At 35.4% G+C, this 12,016-nt stretch overlaps 1 protein-coding gene across 15 annotated transcripts in view; it reads right to left on the reverse strand.

The window, feature by feature from the left end:
- Positions 1-12,016, reverse strand: part of dlg1a (discs large MAGUK scaffold protein 1a) — a 131,970-nt gene that overhangs the window by 17,679 nt on the left and 102,275 nt on the right. For 14 of the 15 annotated variants that reach the window (XM_056258884.1, XM_056258883.1, XM_056258882.1 and 11 more), the window contains 3 exons: positions 10,930-11,086; positions 10,498-10,600; positions 892-1,006 (listed from right to left, as the gene is read on the reverse strand). In XM_056258884.1, coding sequence (XP_056114859.1) covers positions 892-1,006; positions 10,498-10,600; positions 10,930-11,086 — 375 coding nt within the window. Of the gene's footprint in view, positions 1-891; positions 1,007-1,844; positions 2,023-10,497; positions 10,601-10,929; positions 11,087-12,016 lie in introns of those variants that run through there. The other variant, XM_056258886.1, reaches the window with a different exon arrangement.

The following is a 12,016-nucleotide window of genomic DNA, read 5'->3' on the forward strand; positions in this document are numbered from 1 at the left end:
ACCAACCTGCTAGGCTAGGAGCGATGAGAGCCTGTGAACACACAGGAAGGTGAAATGATTGACAATGGCTCCAAAAACATGGCAAGCTCTGTCAATACAGAGCCCTTCATGTGTCTGCCTGAAAATATGTGATTCAATCTACTGTGTAACCACTGGCCTGAATGTTCTGAGAGCAAAAAAAAAAAAAAAAAAAAAAAAAAAAACAGGCACACTTCAGACAATGACATGTTCACATAAGGGGCCGCCTATGACGCAATCAGTGGCAGACAGAACAATGTACATGAAAAAATAGGCTGGTCAAATATTAATGAAAGCCATAACAAGATACATTTTTATTGTGAAATATATGTGAATATATTAGTATGCATTAACCCCACTGTGTATAAACATATACACAATGGGGTCCAAATGTCTGAGACCACAAGTGAAAATGCCCATGCATTGTTTTTTTAAGCTTTTTCTCCTATTCATACATTATATTAACAGCACAATACTTTGTGTGAGAAGCATGTGCTCAATTTAAAATTGTTCTTTACACTTTTCACAATATTGAAAAAATCATGATATTTCGGATGTAAATATAATAATACATATTATTATAAACATTATAATTATAATATGATTTTATTAAAAATTTACAAATATACACATTTTTTATATTATTACACATTTTAACAAAATATTACAGATTTTATTACAAAATTTACAACATTTATATTTAAAAAATAGAATTAATATAATAATAATATAATAATAGTACATACAATCCAGTAAAACCAGATGTACTACATACTGTGTGAAGTTGTTTTTGCAGAAGTGCCACAGTCTTGCGTTAATCTCTAGCATGTTTTGAAGATCAAAAGTAACTAGTGGTGACTAGAGGGAGCTCACCTGACATACAAGGTCCTCTTCTGACTAGTCCGCAAGGAGCCAGAGCCTGAACTAATACTGCTGTTCATCATCTGCTCCCGTAGATCATGGATTTTGGCTTCAAATCGACTGTACTCTGTTGGAAACACAGAGAAGAACATTACACATGCTGTCCTGCTGAGAAGAGATAAGCAACAAGGAAAAACACCTCGAACACCTACAGCTTCAGGGTGGATCGGTAATATTGATGGAGATGGGGAAGAAAAGTCAGACAGAAAGATGTGTGTTTAGAGCAATAGGAGATCTCTGTTTGAGTTTAGTCAAGAGTGAGCGTTACAAACGCATGAAAACTAAAGAGCAGACAGATGCATCAACATATGCACAGCTGTGCAAGCCGTAAAGTGGTAGAGAGGATGGATATAGTCTGATATGTTCGAGAAATCTTATTTCATACGATAGATCTGCTGAATTCATCATCCATTCCCAGGACTCAAACTGCGTGAGGAGGGTTTGCTCACGCTAGACTGAAACGGTGAAAATGTTCATGAATTATTCAGTGGTTTAACTCACATAACGCTCCTGCTCTTTCCCTATGTTTGACCTCAGAGGAAGTAAGAAATACATTCAAGCTATAGGACACGAGCGATATGTTGACATTATAATTTGCACGGACAAAAGTGTCCTGATAAAGAGCTCATGACAGGTTTCAATAAAAAATAAAAAAGCCAGTCAATGAAATATGAGGCAACTCGAGAAAAAAAAAAAAACATTTACATGCTTTTAACCAAGTTAAAACTCCTCTTTAAAAAATATATATAAATAATATACAACTATTATATTATGCTACATTTAAACACCCATTCAACATTCAAATGCACAAGAAAACACTTTAATTCTCCTTCCACTGAATAACTTAACACCATCTCGCTACAAATTAGTGTTCAGATAAGTTGAAAGTAAATCAGCATACTTACAGACTCTTTTCTCAGAGCCGTGCAGGAGTCTAGAGAGAGTGAAAGAGGTTGCCGAGCGTTTTTTTCCGTGTCTGTCTCTACCCCTCCATGTGAGTTCAATTGTGTTGTGGTGCTGAAGGACAGCTCCCAAATCACACACAGCTGCTCTCCCAGTGTGTTTGAGCGCGTGTATGCGTGTGTGACTTGCCTTAGTTGGACGCTTCCACGCAAAGCCTCTCTGAGCACCTACAGCACAGCGACATAACAGATGCTAATGGACTAAACAGTGCTTGTATTGCTCACTCACCCCTCCCTCCCTCTCTTTCTCTCTCTCTCTCGCTTTCTGTTGAAGTCACAGCCAAAACCCATGTTGGCTTGTTTAGCACAAGACAACACCTTTATTTCACCAAGCAAAGCAAAGAAAGAGAACAGAGAGTGAATTAACAACAGAAGAAATAGAAGAGCACTGAGGCTTGTGATGATATTTGTCAGCAACAGAGGTTTGGTGTAAGCATGCGGGTTCTGAGGATCTGCTGGGTTACAGCAAATTTAGCCAGACTGCACAGTACACGTGGCTGAACATGTTGCTAATCCACAGGATTCAATTGGGAAAAGGATTTAGGCAGGTCAAAAAACACAAACAAATACACATGGGCATTCCTGTTATGCAGTAACTTTTGTAAAATAAATAAATACATAAATAAAACGACGGTGTTGTATTTGAGTATTTCTATGCATGATCTGGTGAAACATGCTCTAAAAGTTATAGTTCACCCCAAAATTAAAATTCTGTCCTCATTTACTCACCATCATGTTGTTCCAAACCTGTATTACTTTCCTCTGTGGAGAATAAAATAAGATCTTTTGAAGAAACCAAACCATTTTGATTACCACTGACTTCCATTGTGTCAACAAAAAACACTGAGGAATTTCTAAAAATATCTTCTTTTTTTGTTTTACAGAAGCAAGAATGTCATACAGTTTTGGAATGACATGAGGGTCAGTAAAAGACAGATTTTTTTTATGTCCGGGTGAACTATGCCTTTAACTTTTCTTATTTAAAACTTATTGACACAACAGCAAGAAAATTAGCAAGGATGAACCTACCATGATGGTAATAAAAAAGCTATAGTCAATGTTCACTGAGGGATTGAGAATCACTGTTTACATTTGGTGTCAAATTGAAGTTCTGTATTTACTCTCTTTTAGGTGGAATGACAGACAAACCAGCTAATATCATATCACACAACATCACAACATCAAAATTCATTAAATCCATTACTGATATTACTATTTTTTTTCTCATCAAAATTGATGTCCCTTCCTGAAAGATGATGTCATTGAGGAACTGTTTTTTTTATAAGAATGCAACAAAATACTAACAGGATGTAAAGTGATATTGAAATATTAAAAATATTCACAAAAGAACATGTTTTGTGTGAAATATTTTGATTAGAGAGGAAAGAATTAAGACCCGGCATATTTCATAATAAATTTTAAATGTTTCAGTTTACAACTACATATCCTTGGGTACATGAAAAAAAAGAAGAAGCTCAAACCAAAGGAGTGAAATTTAAAATGAATCCTTACGTTCATGTAATTGTGATAAAAAAATTAATAATCTTATTATCTAAACTCATAAAAATGTTACTCAAAAATGTGAGTTTCTCACACATAAAGTAATGAATAAAGTAACAAAGTAAAAGTAAGTAAAATACAATAAATATCCTCTGGCTGATATACCTATATGATATACATGCTACTGTACTGTTGCCTTTTTAGAACTGTATCTGACGAGACAATAAGGATATTTCATAAATACTATACAACATTAAATTATCTTCAATAAATCATATCTCTGTCATGTATTCTCTCTGCATGTACATCTTCCCTTGGTAGATAAACATAGAACAATGGGATTTAATGGATGTGTGCAAGTCTCTGTTGATGAACAAAAGCTTATAATTAGATAGAGAAGTATTACAAAGTCCTTCATAATGAAGACTGGAGAACTTTCATGACTGCTCACTGAGTCCACGCAGATGAAACGACAGGAAACAATGCCATTTCTCCCAGGATTACACCGGTTTTGAATGATTAGTTTATTGGGACTAATGATGCATGTGCTGCCATAGAACACTGAAAGGCCTTCGTGTTATCAAGAATTCAGACTGTTTTCGTCACCAATTCCGTGTCAAACAAAACAATTAAGGGGCTTTCAGAAAGCTTGAAAAGGAGGGAGGCAGAGAGAGGAAATAATATGTTTTGAGTCACGTTTCAAAAGAATAAAAGTTGGATGAATAATCATTAGGAGATTTTATATTTAGAAATGGCATTATGGCACAATAGTCAAAGCTGCACGATTTGAGGTATAATTCATGTCCATTGGACAAATGGTACAGGACAAGTTAGCTACAAGTTTAATACTTCCTGAGTATGAGCAATTGTAATAGTGATGCCAATATGCCAGTAATTTTTTTCCATGTTATGCTAAAAATCAATACATTGACAATATTGTGGTGTACAATAAACAAGTAAAATCCTTTAACATTTAAAAGGATATTCATTTGAAGAATTCCAAAAGATTACATTTAACAGTGTTATTAAATTATTAGTATTTATAAGATTAACTTTAAGTGAGTGTTAGATGACGGCAAAGATAATGTGAATGTAAAAAAAAAAGAAGAGGAAAATGAACATATAGAAATAAATATCGAACATCCGCGATAACCGATAAGGTACAGATATTTTGCATCCTTAATGAGTTTAGCAAACTGCTGCAAAATGCTTTGGCCACAAATCACTTCAATAGTACTTTGTAGACCAAATAAGAAAAAGAAAAAAAAACAGTCACCAAACACAAAGTCACAAAATTTCCACGTCATCAAATCAAAGTTAGACAGCTGTGATCTCATGAATATATGAATTTTAAAAAGATGCGAGAGAGGATTTCTTCGTTAATCTGACTGAGTTTATCGTTGTAGTCTGTGCGTGGCGCTAATGTATGTGGCTAAAGCACTCTCAGTTTATACATAACATTGACTAATACTTTAGTCATCTCCTTAAGGCATTAAAAGAAGCTTAACTCATTTTTGACATGAGGACAGTAAAACCTCAGCCTGCTGCTATACATGCCATCTAAGTATTACAGTGTTGCCAGATCTTGCAAGAAAAGCAAGCAACCTGGTCTGACAAAACATATATGCTTAAATAAGCAACTCCAGGATTTTCCATTGTCTGGGGAAACATATTTACAGTATTGCAGCATAAACTTGTGTAAAATATTGATTAAGCAATTCAATAAATGTATTTCAATACTTTTACAAAAAAATATTTGTTACATTATACAATCAGCTGTCTATATATCTATATATAAAAAAAAACAATAATAAGCATTTTATTATTATTAAACATTTAATTATATAATGTATTATTATAATTTATTCATAATTAAAAAAAAAATTGTTAATACATATTTTTTTATTATTATTATTATACAATTTTAGGGATGCACCAATACCACTTTTCCAGAACGAGTCCGATACGATACTTTTATTTTTAGTACTTGCCTATACCGAGTACAGTTACCTGTGTTTTCATTGCATTTGAAAAATTTTCACAATATTGGGCAGAGAAACAAAGAATATGCATCAAATTAGTTGGCTTAGCAAATAGATATCACCTTTAGTTATTTTCATGCCAAATTATGCCTGTTAAAAAGTATTGTATGAGCTACTGTTACTTTCAGTGTTCATATTATTGCTCAATGATATTTTATCTTTAATTTAATAATCACAGGGAATATTTAGGGCTGTTCGAAAAGGGCTCAACCAGTCAAGAGCAGTGAGTGATCTTTTATTGTTAGATTAACATTGGACAAAGACAGCAGTAGGTTTGCTGCTGTCACTGTAAGACCTGCACATATCCAACATGCTGTTACACACGCGTTTTCTTTTCAATTTTTTACGCTCACTTAAGACATAACTGCCTATGTTTCACAAGGATACTTGCCTATAAGGAAATATTGACATCATTTTGTGAGAATTTGTCTGTTAAATTGCAAGACCATAGGCCATTCTCACGCTGTCTGAGAGGCAGCTTTCTGGGCGCACGCTTTGGATGTTTGCACACAGAAAACTTCTTGAAAACAGAATGTGATTACTGTACCACCTTCTTGTAATAATGTAGGGAACCAATCATTATACATAAATCATGTAACAGTTCATGTTCATGAGCGCAGTATCGGCCCGATACCGATACTGGTATCAGTGCATCCCTATGTAATTTAAGTGCACATGACATTTCCATATAAATGAGGCAGAGGGAGTGTCTTAGAAAGGCAGAATCCCGGAAATAAACTATGGCGATTATTAATGACATACTGTATAAAGTGCGGCTAAAACCGAAGGTGGTGATATTTGACAGCTGTTATCGGTGGTTGGTCACATTTTGCTTTGCAATGGGTCATAATTAGAAGTCATGCCGACACTGAAGCATTACTTGATCGCACCTTCTTATACTGTATATACGATCGGAAAAATCATAGTCAAGCACTGTTTTCATTGACTGTGCGGTCCAATTAAAAGCACAAAGCATTTGATTCAGTTGAGGTACTGTAAGTGAAATGGGCAGATTTCTCTTTAAGTCTGTAAATAACTGGAGGGCATGTCACTGAAGCGGGACTTGTGCTTAGCACAGCTGTGTGTGTGTCAGACACTGATGTCTTTAAGCTCCAGCACAGATCCTCAGAGCCGTTAAATCCCTCTGATCAAAACAGTCTAGCCCTGAAGGGTTTCATTTCCTATCCAAACACCACCATCCGAGTACGTTTAATGACATTTGTTTCTCATGTCACAAGATGGAGGCTCTGGAATGACTCATCTCAGTTAAAGCATTACACCACAACATCTGTTCTTTAGTTAGATATATAAAGCATCCTCTGGTTATCGCACTTAATGAAAAACAACATGCGGCACGGACAAATTCACTATGAGAAGCCCTGGAGAGTTTACAAGGTCCTCCCTCAGCAGCTCTTCAGCAGCCATTGGTCAAAGAGAGTGCTGCGTCTGTGCTTTCCGACGCTTTATTATGCATGTTGTCGCACACTGCATATGGAGAGCAGAGGGAGTTGGATCTAATCTCAGCTCATTCTCCCCACAGGGAGCTGCCTGAACCCTGCTCGCACCTGTGGCCGCCTCATTTTGGCATGACCGATCTCCAGCTTGCTGATTGAATACTGGGCAGAAGAGCATGTTGATGAGATGTCTTGCTTGGATAACAAACAGATTCACGTGGAGGTCGGTCATTTCTCTGTCACAGCTATAAACATGTAACGTTCAATGCAGTATCTGCACTGCAGTGCAGGGGCTGGTCACAAATGCCCCAAAAATGGGTTGCAAATTTGTTTCGTAAGATTAATTATGATACAATGTGGAAATAAAACACTATTACAGTGTATCAACATTACACTGCATTATTGAAACCTTCCACATCTATATTTAAACTGAAAGTAGCACTGAGAACCAAAGCCTTGCAAACTGACACCCGTGTTGTAACACAAGATGACAGTAGCTGTGCAGATTTTGTATGGAAAGCAACAATGAAGTGGAGATGAAAGACTACCCTATAGAAAATTTTAAGTCTCACAAAATCTGTAAAAATGGTAATATTTCAAATCAAAAACAAAAGTAATAAAGAATATATACATGTTTGGTAATAAAACATGTTTCTAACATGTTGCTAACATGTTTTAATATGCTGTTAACATGTTTCTAGCAGTTTAGTATATTACTAGCATCTTTATAGCATGTTTTAGCACATATTTTAACATGCTACTGGCATCTTTATAACTTATTTAATGTGTTTCTAGCATGTTTTAACAATGATATCACATTGTAACATGTTGCTAACATGTTTTAGCATGTTGATAGCTTGTTTGTACCCCATTTCAGCACACTGTCAAGCCAGCATAATTACTATAATGCAAAAAAAGAAATATTAATTCAACTGTAAAGTGTGTTAAATGAATGTAAACAAACATTTGGGTAAGTCTAACAAAATCTGTAAAAATGCCCAGGTAATATTTCAAATTAAAAAACAAAAGTAAGGAATAAGAAATTATAAAGAATATATACATTTTTGGTTATAAAACGTGTTTCTAACATGTTGTAGCATATTGCTAACATGTTTTAAAATGCTGGTAACATGTTCCTAGCATTTCAATATGTTACAAGAAGCATCTTTCTAGCATGTTTTAATGTTTCTTGTAACTATTACAGATTGAAACGTTGTGCTAGTGAAAGCCAATCTGAAGGGCAGATATGCTCTGTGCTGGCCATGATCGGAGGAGCGTGACGGGGACAGGAAGCCAGGCACAGGAGCCACGCTAAGACAACAGCTTTCACCAAACAGAGAAAATGCTACATAGACTCACTAGGGGTGTGAAAGAAGCTCGGATCACACATACACGCACAGACCTGTTCAGAATCTTAATTTAGACCCTCTCAAACCATCTCCAGCCAAAGCTCTGAGGGTCATCAACACCCCATTGGTATTTTAATAAACACTGCAGCCAGGCCTGCCGAGCCGAAAGAAAGGACGGGCAGGCTGGAGTCTGAACCTCAGGATGAAGAAGCCAAGCTGCTCTGAGTCACGACAACAACACCATACAGCGAACTGGGCACATGATCACTTAGTGATCGTGTGCATGTTGACAATTTAAAATCAACATGAAATTACAGAAATTACTGAATTACAGAAATTGATACTTTTATTCAACAAGGACAGTACATTTATAATAAGATTTCTAAAAGATTTCTATTTAAAAAAAAATGCTTTTCTTTTCATTCATCATCATCTTTGCCAACTCTCTAAAGTGAAACCTTTTTTAACCAAGAGTAACTACCAAACAGTGATCCATGCTTTTGTTACATCACGTTTAGACTATTGTAACTCTCTTTATATTGGTGTCTCTCAGTCTTCCCTCTCCCGTCTACAGCTAGTGCAGAACGCAGCTGCTAGACTCCTCACTGGGACCCGCAAGTATGAGTCGAACACCCCTATTTTATCCACACTGCACTGGCTACCTGTCAAATTTAGAATTGATTTTAAAATTGTATTATTTGTTTATAAAGCATTCAACAAATTGGCCCCTCAGTACCTGACCGATCTACTTCGCCTCTAGAAGTCTGAGATCTAGCGATCACTGTCTACTCGTGCCTAGATCTAGACTTAAAAAACGAGGTGATCGCGCTTTTGCAACTGCGGGCCTTAAACTTTGGAACAGTCTACCTCTCCACATTAGATTAGCCCTGTCTGTTTCCTCCTTCAAATCTTCTTTAAAGACATATTTATTTTCTTTGGCCTTTAACACTGCTTAATTTAGGTAATTATTGTTTATCTATTGTTGTGTTTCCCTTTATTGGTTGTTTTATTATTATTACTTAATTTTTTATTCTGTCCTGTACGGCACTTTGGTCAGCCTTGGTTGTTTTTAAATGTGCCTTATAAATAAATATTGTATTGTAAATTTTTCTTGAGCACTAAATCAGCATATTAGAATGATTTCTGAAGGATCATGTGACTCTGAAGACTGAAGTCACAAATTAAATTTTGCCATTAGTATAGAAAAAAATAAAATGGAATTAAAATGGAAAAATGGTACTTTAAATATATAATATTTCACAATATTACTGTTTATACTGTATTTCGAGCAAAATAATACAGCCTCAGTGAGCATAAAAAAAAAAAACCTTATCAACCTTTAAGTTTTGACCTGTTAAATAAAAAAATAAATAAAAAAAATAAAATAAATAAAAATTGCGAGAGAACTCAAAAGCATTGAAAAATTATTTTCCATCACATCATATATTTTTTTCCTTCACCATGTCCCTTTAGGGGCACCGTAGGGGCAGTAGTGTATTTTTGGTATTATTATTACAAATAAAATACAGACAATTTTAACCATCCAATACATTTATGACGGATAAAATCAAGTCCTGGCATTTTTTCTTGTTCAATAACCCGTTTCACTTTGAAACATTTCAATTATGAAAGTAAATGGGTAAAATTAAAGAACAACAATTAAGTTGAGAATTCAGTGGACACCAATATTCACAACTAAGATTACTTCATAGGAGCAGATTTCGACAGGTTGTCAAGATCATCCTCCGCACAACACAAATGACAGGTTTTCTATCAAATCCACAGTGTCACTGCCACTTGACTTTCTTCCCATTATCACAGTCCACCATGCATGAAATAGTTTTAGCAAATAAGCATTTGTAGTATTCAGGCCATGCTGCATCCAATCAAGTTCTTCAGCTAAATACTCAGCAATTTAGAGTTTGATTTTAAAATCTGTATGCAAATAGGGTAAACACCAATCTGAGGCAGAGTGAGGAAATTAATTAGTATAAAAGAAAGTTAATCAAGATTTAGGCTTGAATCAAGTGCACATTTAGTGGTAGTGTAATGAAACACAACGGATGCTTATTATCAGTTGAAATAAACAAAAGGATTGAAGTTGTCATATTTTAGTAAAGGCCAGGTAGTCCAGTTCTGAATGAAATCAAGCCACATGGAAAGCATAAGAACGCTACTGTAAGCATTGAAATATGCTGGTCAGTTTGAAACTATGATGTCTGAAATATTGGGAGAGGAAGTGCCGACCTACCTTCAGGTCTGTACTGAGCTACGATGGTGACAGTCTGTCCAGCATTCTTCAGTGCTGCAGCCGCCTGTTCATGCGTTGCACTGCGGAGGTCCACCCCATTTACCTGCAACAAACATACAATATTAATGATGTGTACCACAAATAACCACTGATGCCAAACACAGCCAGTGGGGTCCAATAGCCTGAAAATGATCATTTAGAATTTAAAATCTACTGTAAACCTGGAAAACTATTACTGTAAAGTTTATGCAGCTTGAGTGCTGCTGGGATAAAAAAAAATAGGGATATACCAAATACAAAGACCTTCTGCAATTCACTTTTTCAAATCAATGTTTCGCTGAAATGGTAAATAAATAAAAATAAAATATTTCTGTAAGATTGACAATGAGTAATAATGAGCAACAATTGCTGATAATGCGATGTTCTTCTTACAGAAATGATACGGTCTCCTTTCCTCAATTCTCCACACAGGTCTGCAGGCCCTCCTGCTAATATGAAGGAGATGAAGATTCCCTCTCCATCTTCTCCTCCTACAATGTTGAAGCCTAGTCCTGTGGTGCCCCTATGCAGGACTATTTTCCTAGGCTCCCTAAAAAACAAAACCAGCATTCATTAGTTGATTTGAGCGACAGGTTCAGGAAAGCATGCTTACAAAACTGACACACATACACACGCATATGCACATACACACGCACACGAGAGAAAAAAAAACAATCTATTAAAAAAATTATGTAATTGAAATAAATCTGAAATAAAATAAAATAAACAATTATTTATATACACGTTTAAATATATATATATATATATATATATATATATACACACACACACACGTTTAAATATATATAACAGCAACATCTTACATTAATTATTTGCCATCCCAGAAAAATTTAAAATTAAAATAAATTTGACCAGATCTCCCTCTAGTGTACAAAATATGAACTACACAAGAGAGATGCATGCTCTTACAACTTGCTAAGGTGCATCGCATTTTTACTTTTATCTGCGGTTCAAATTGCATGTAAATGTGATGTGTGCAATTATTTATTTATATTTATAACTATAATTACACCATGTGTATGATGATTTCCTGAAAAGTGTAAACACTGTGGTGCTTTCAAAATATTTGATCATCCTGATCAGCCAAACAGGGAGCCCGACATAAGTGTTCAGCAGTATTTTTGGTGCCAGTGCTGAAGAAATTACTTAAATATTAGTTTGCCAAGGACAGCATATTTGTGAAGCATGCATCTAGTAGTCTGTAGATGGCAGCACAGCCTCAAATCACTGGCTCGGTAGCATTCGCACGTTTTCAAAACAAACCCTCACTCATCATGGCTACTACAGACATGTCTTTTAACCCTTAAAACTCTAAGAACAACGGTTCAGTAGAGTAACTGAGTGACATTGACAAATCTCAGTTATAAAACAGTGTATTTTTATACCCATCCTGTAGAATTAAGTCTTAATTCAAAGCTTATCAGATTTGCCAAAGTTGACTTCACAGATTGGTTGGTCA

Source organism: Rhinichthys klamathensis, unplaced genomic scaffold (genome assembly GCF_029890125.1).
Source record: "Rhinichthys klamathensis goyatoka isolate OS25496 unplaced genomic scaffold, OSU_Roscu_1.1 h1tg000160l_1, whole genome shotgun sequence".
In the NCBI taxonomy this organism is placed as follows: domain Eukaryota; kingdom Metazoa; phylum Chordata; class Actinopteri; order Cypriniformes; family Leuciscidae; genus Rhinichthys; species Rhinichthys klamathensis.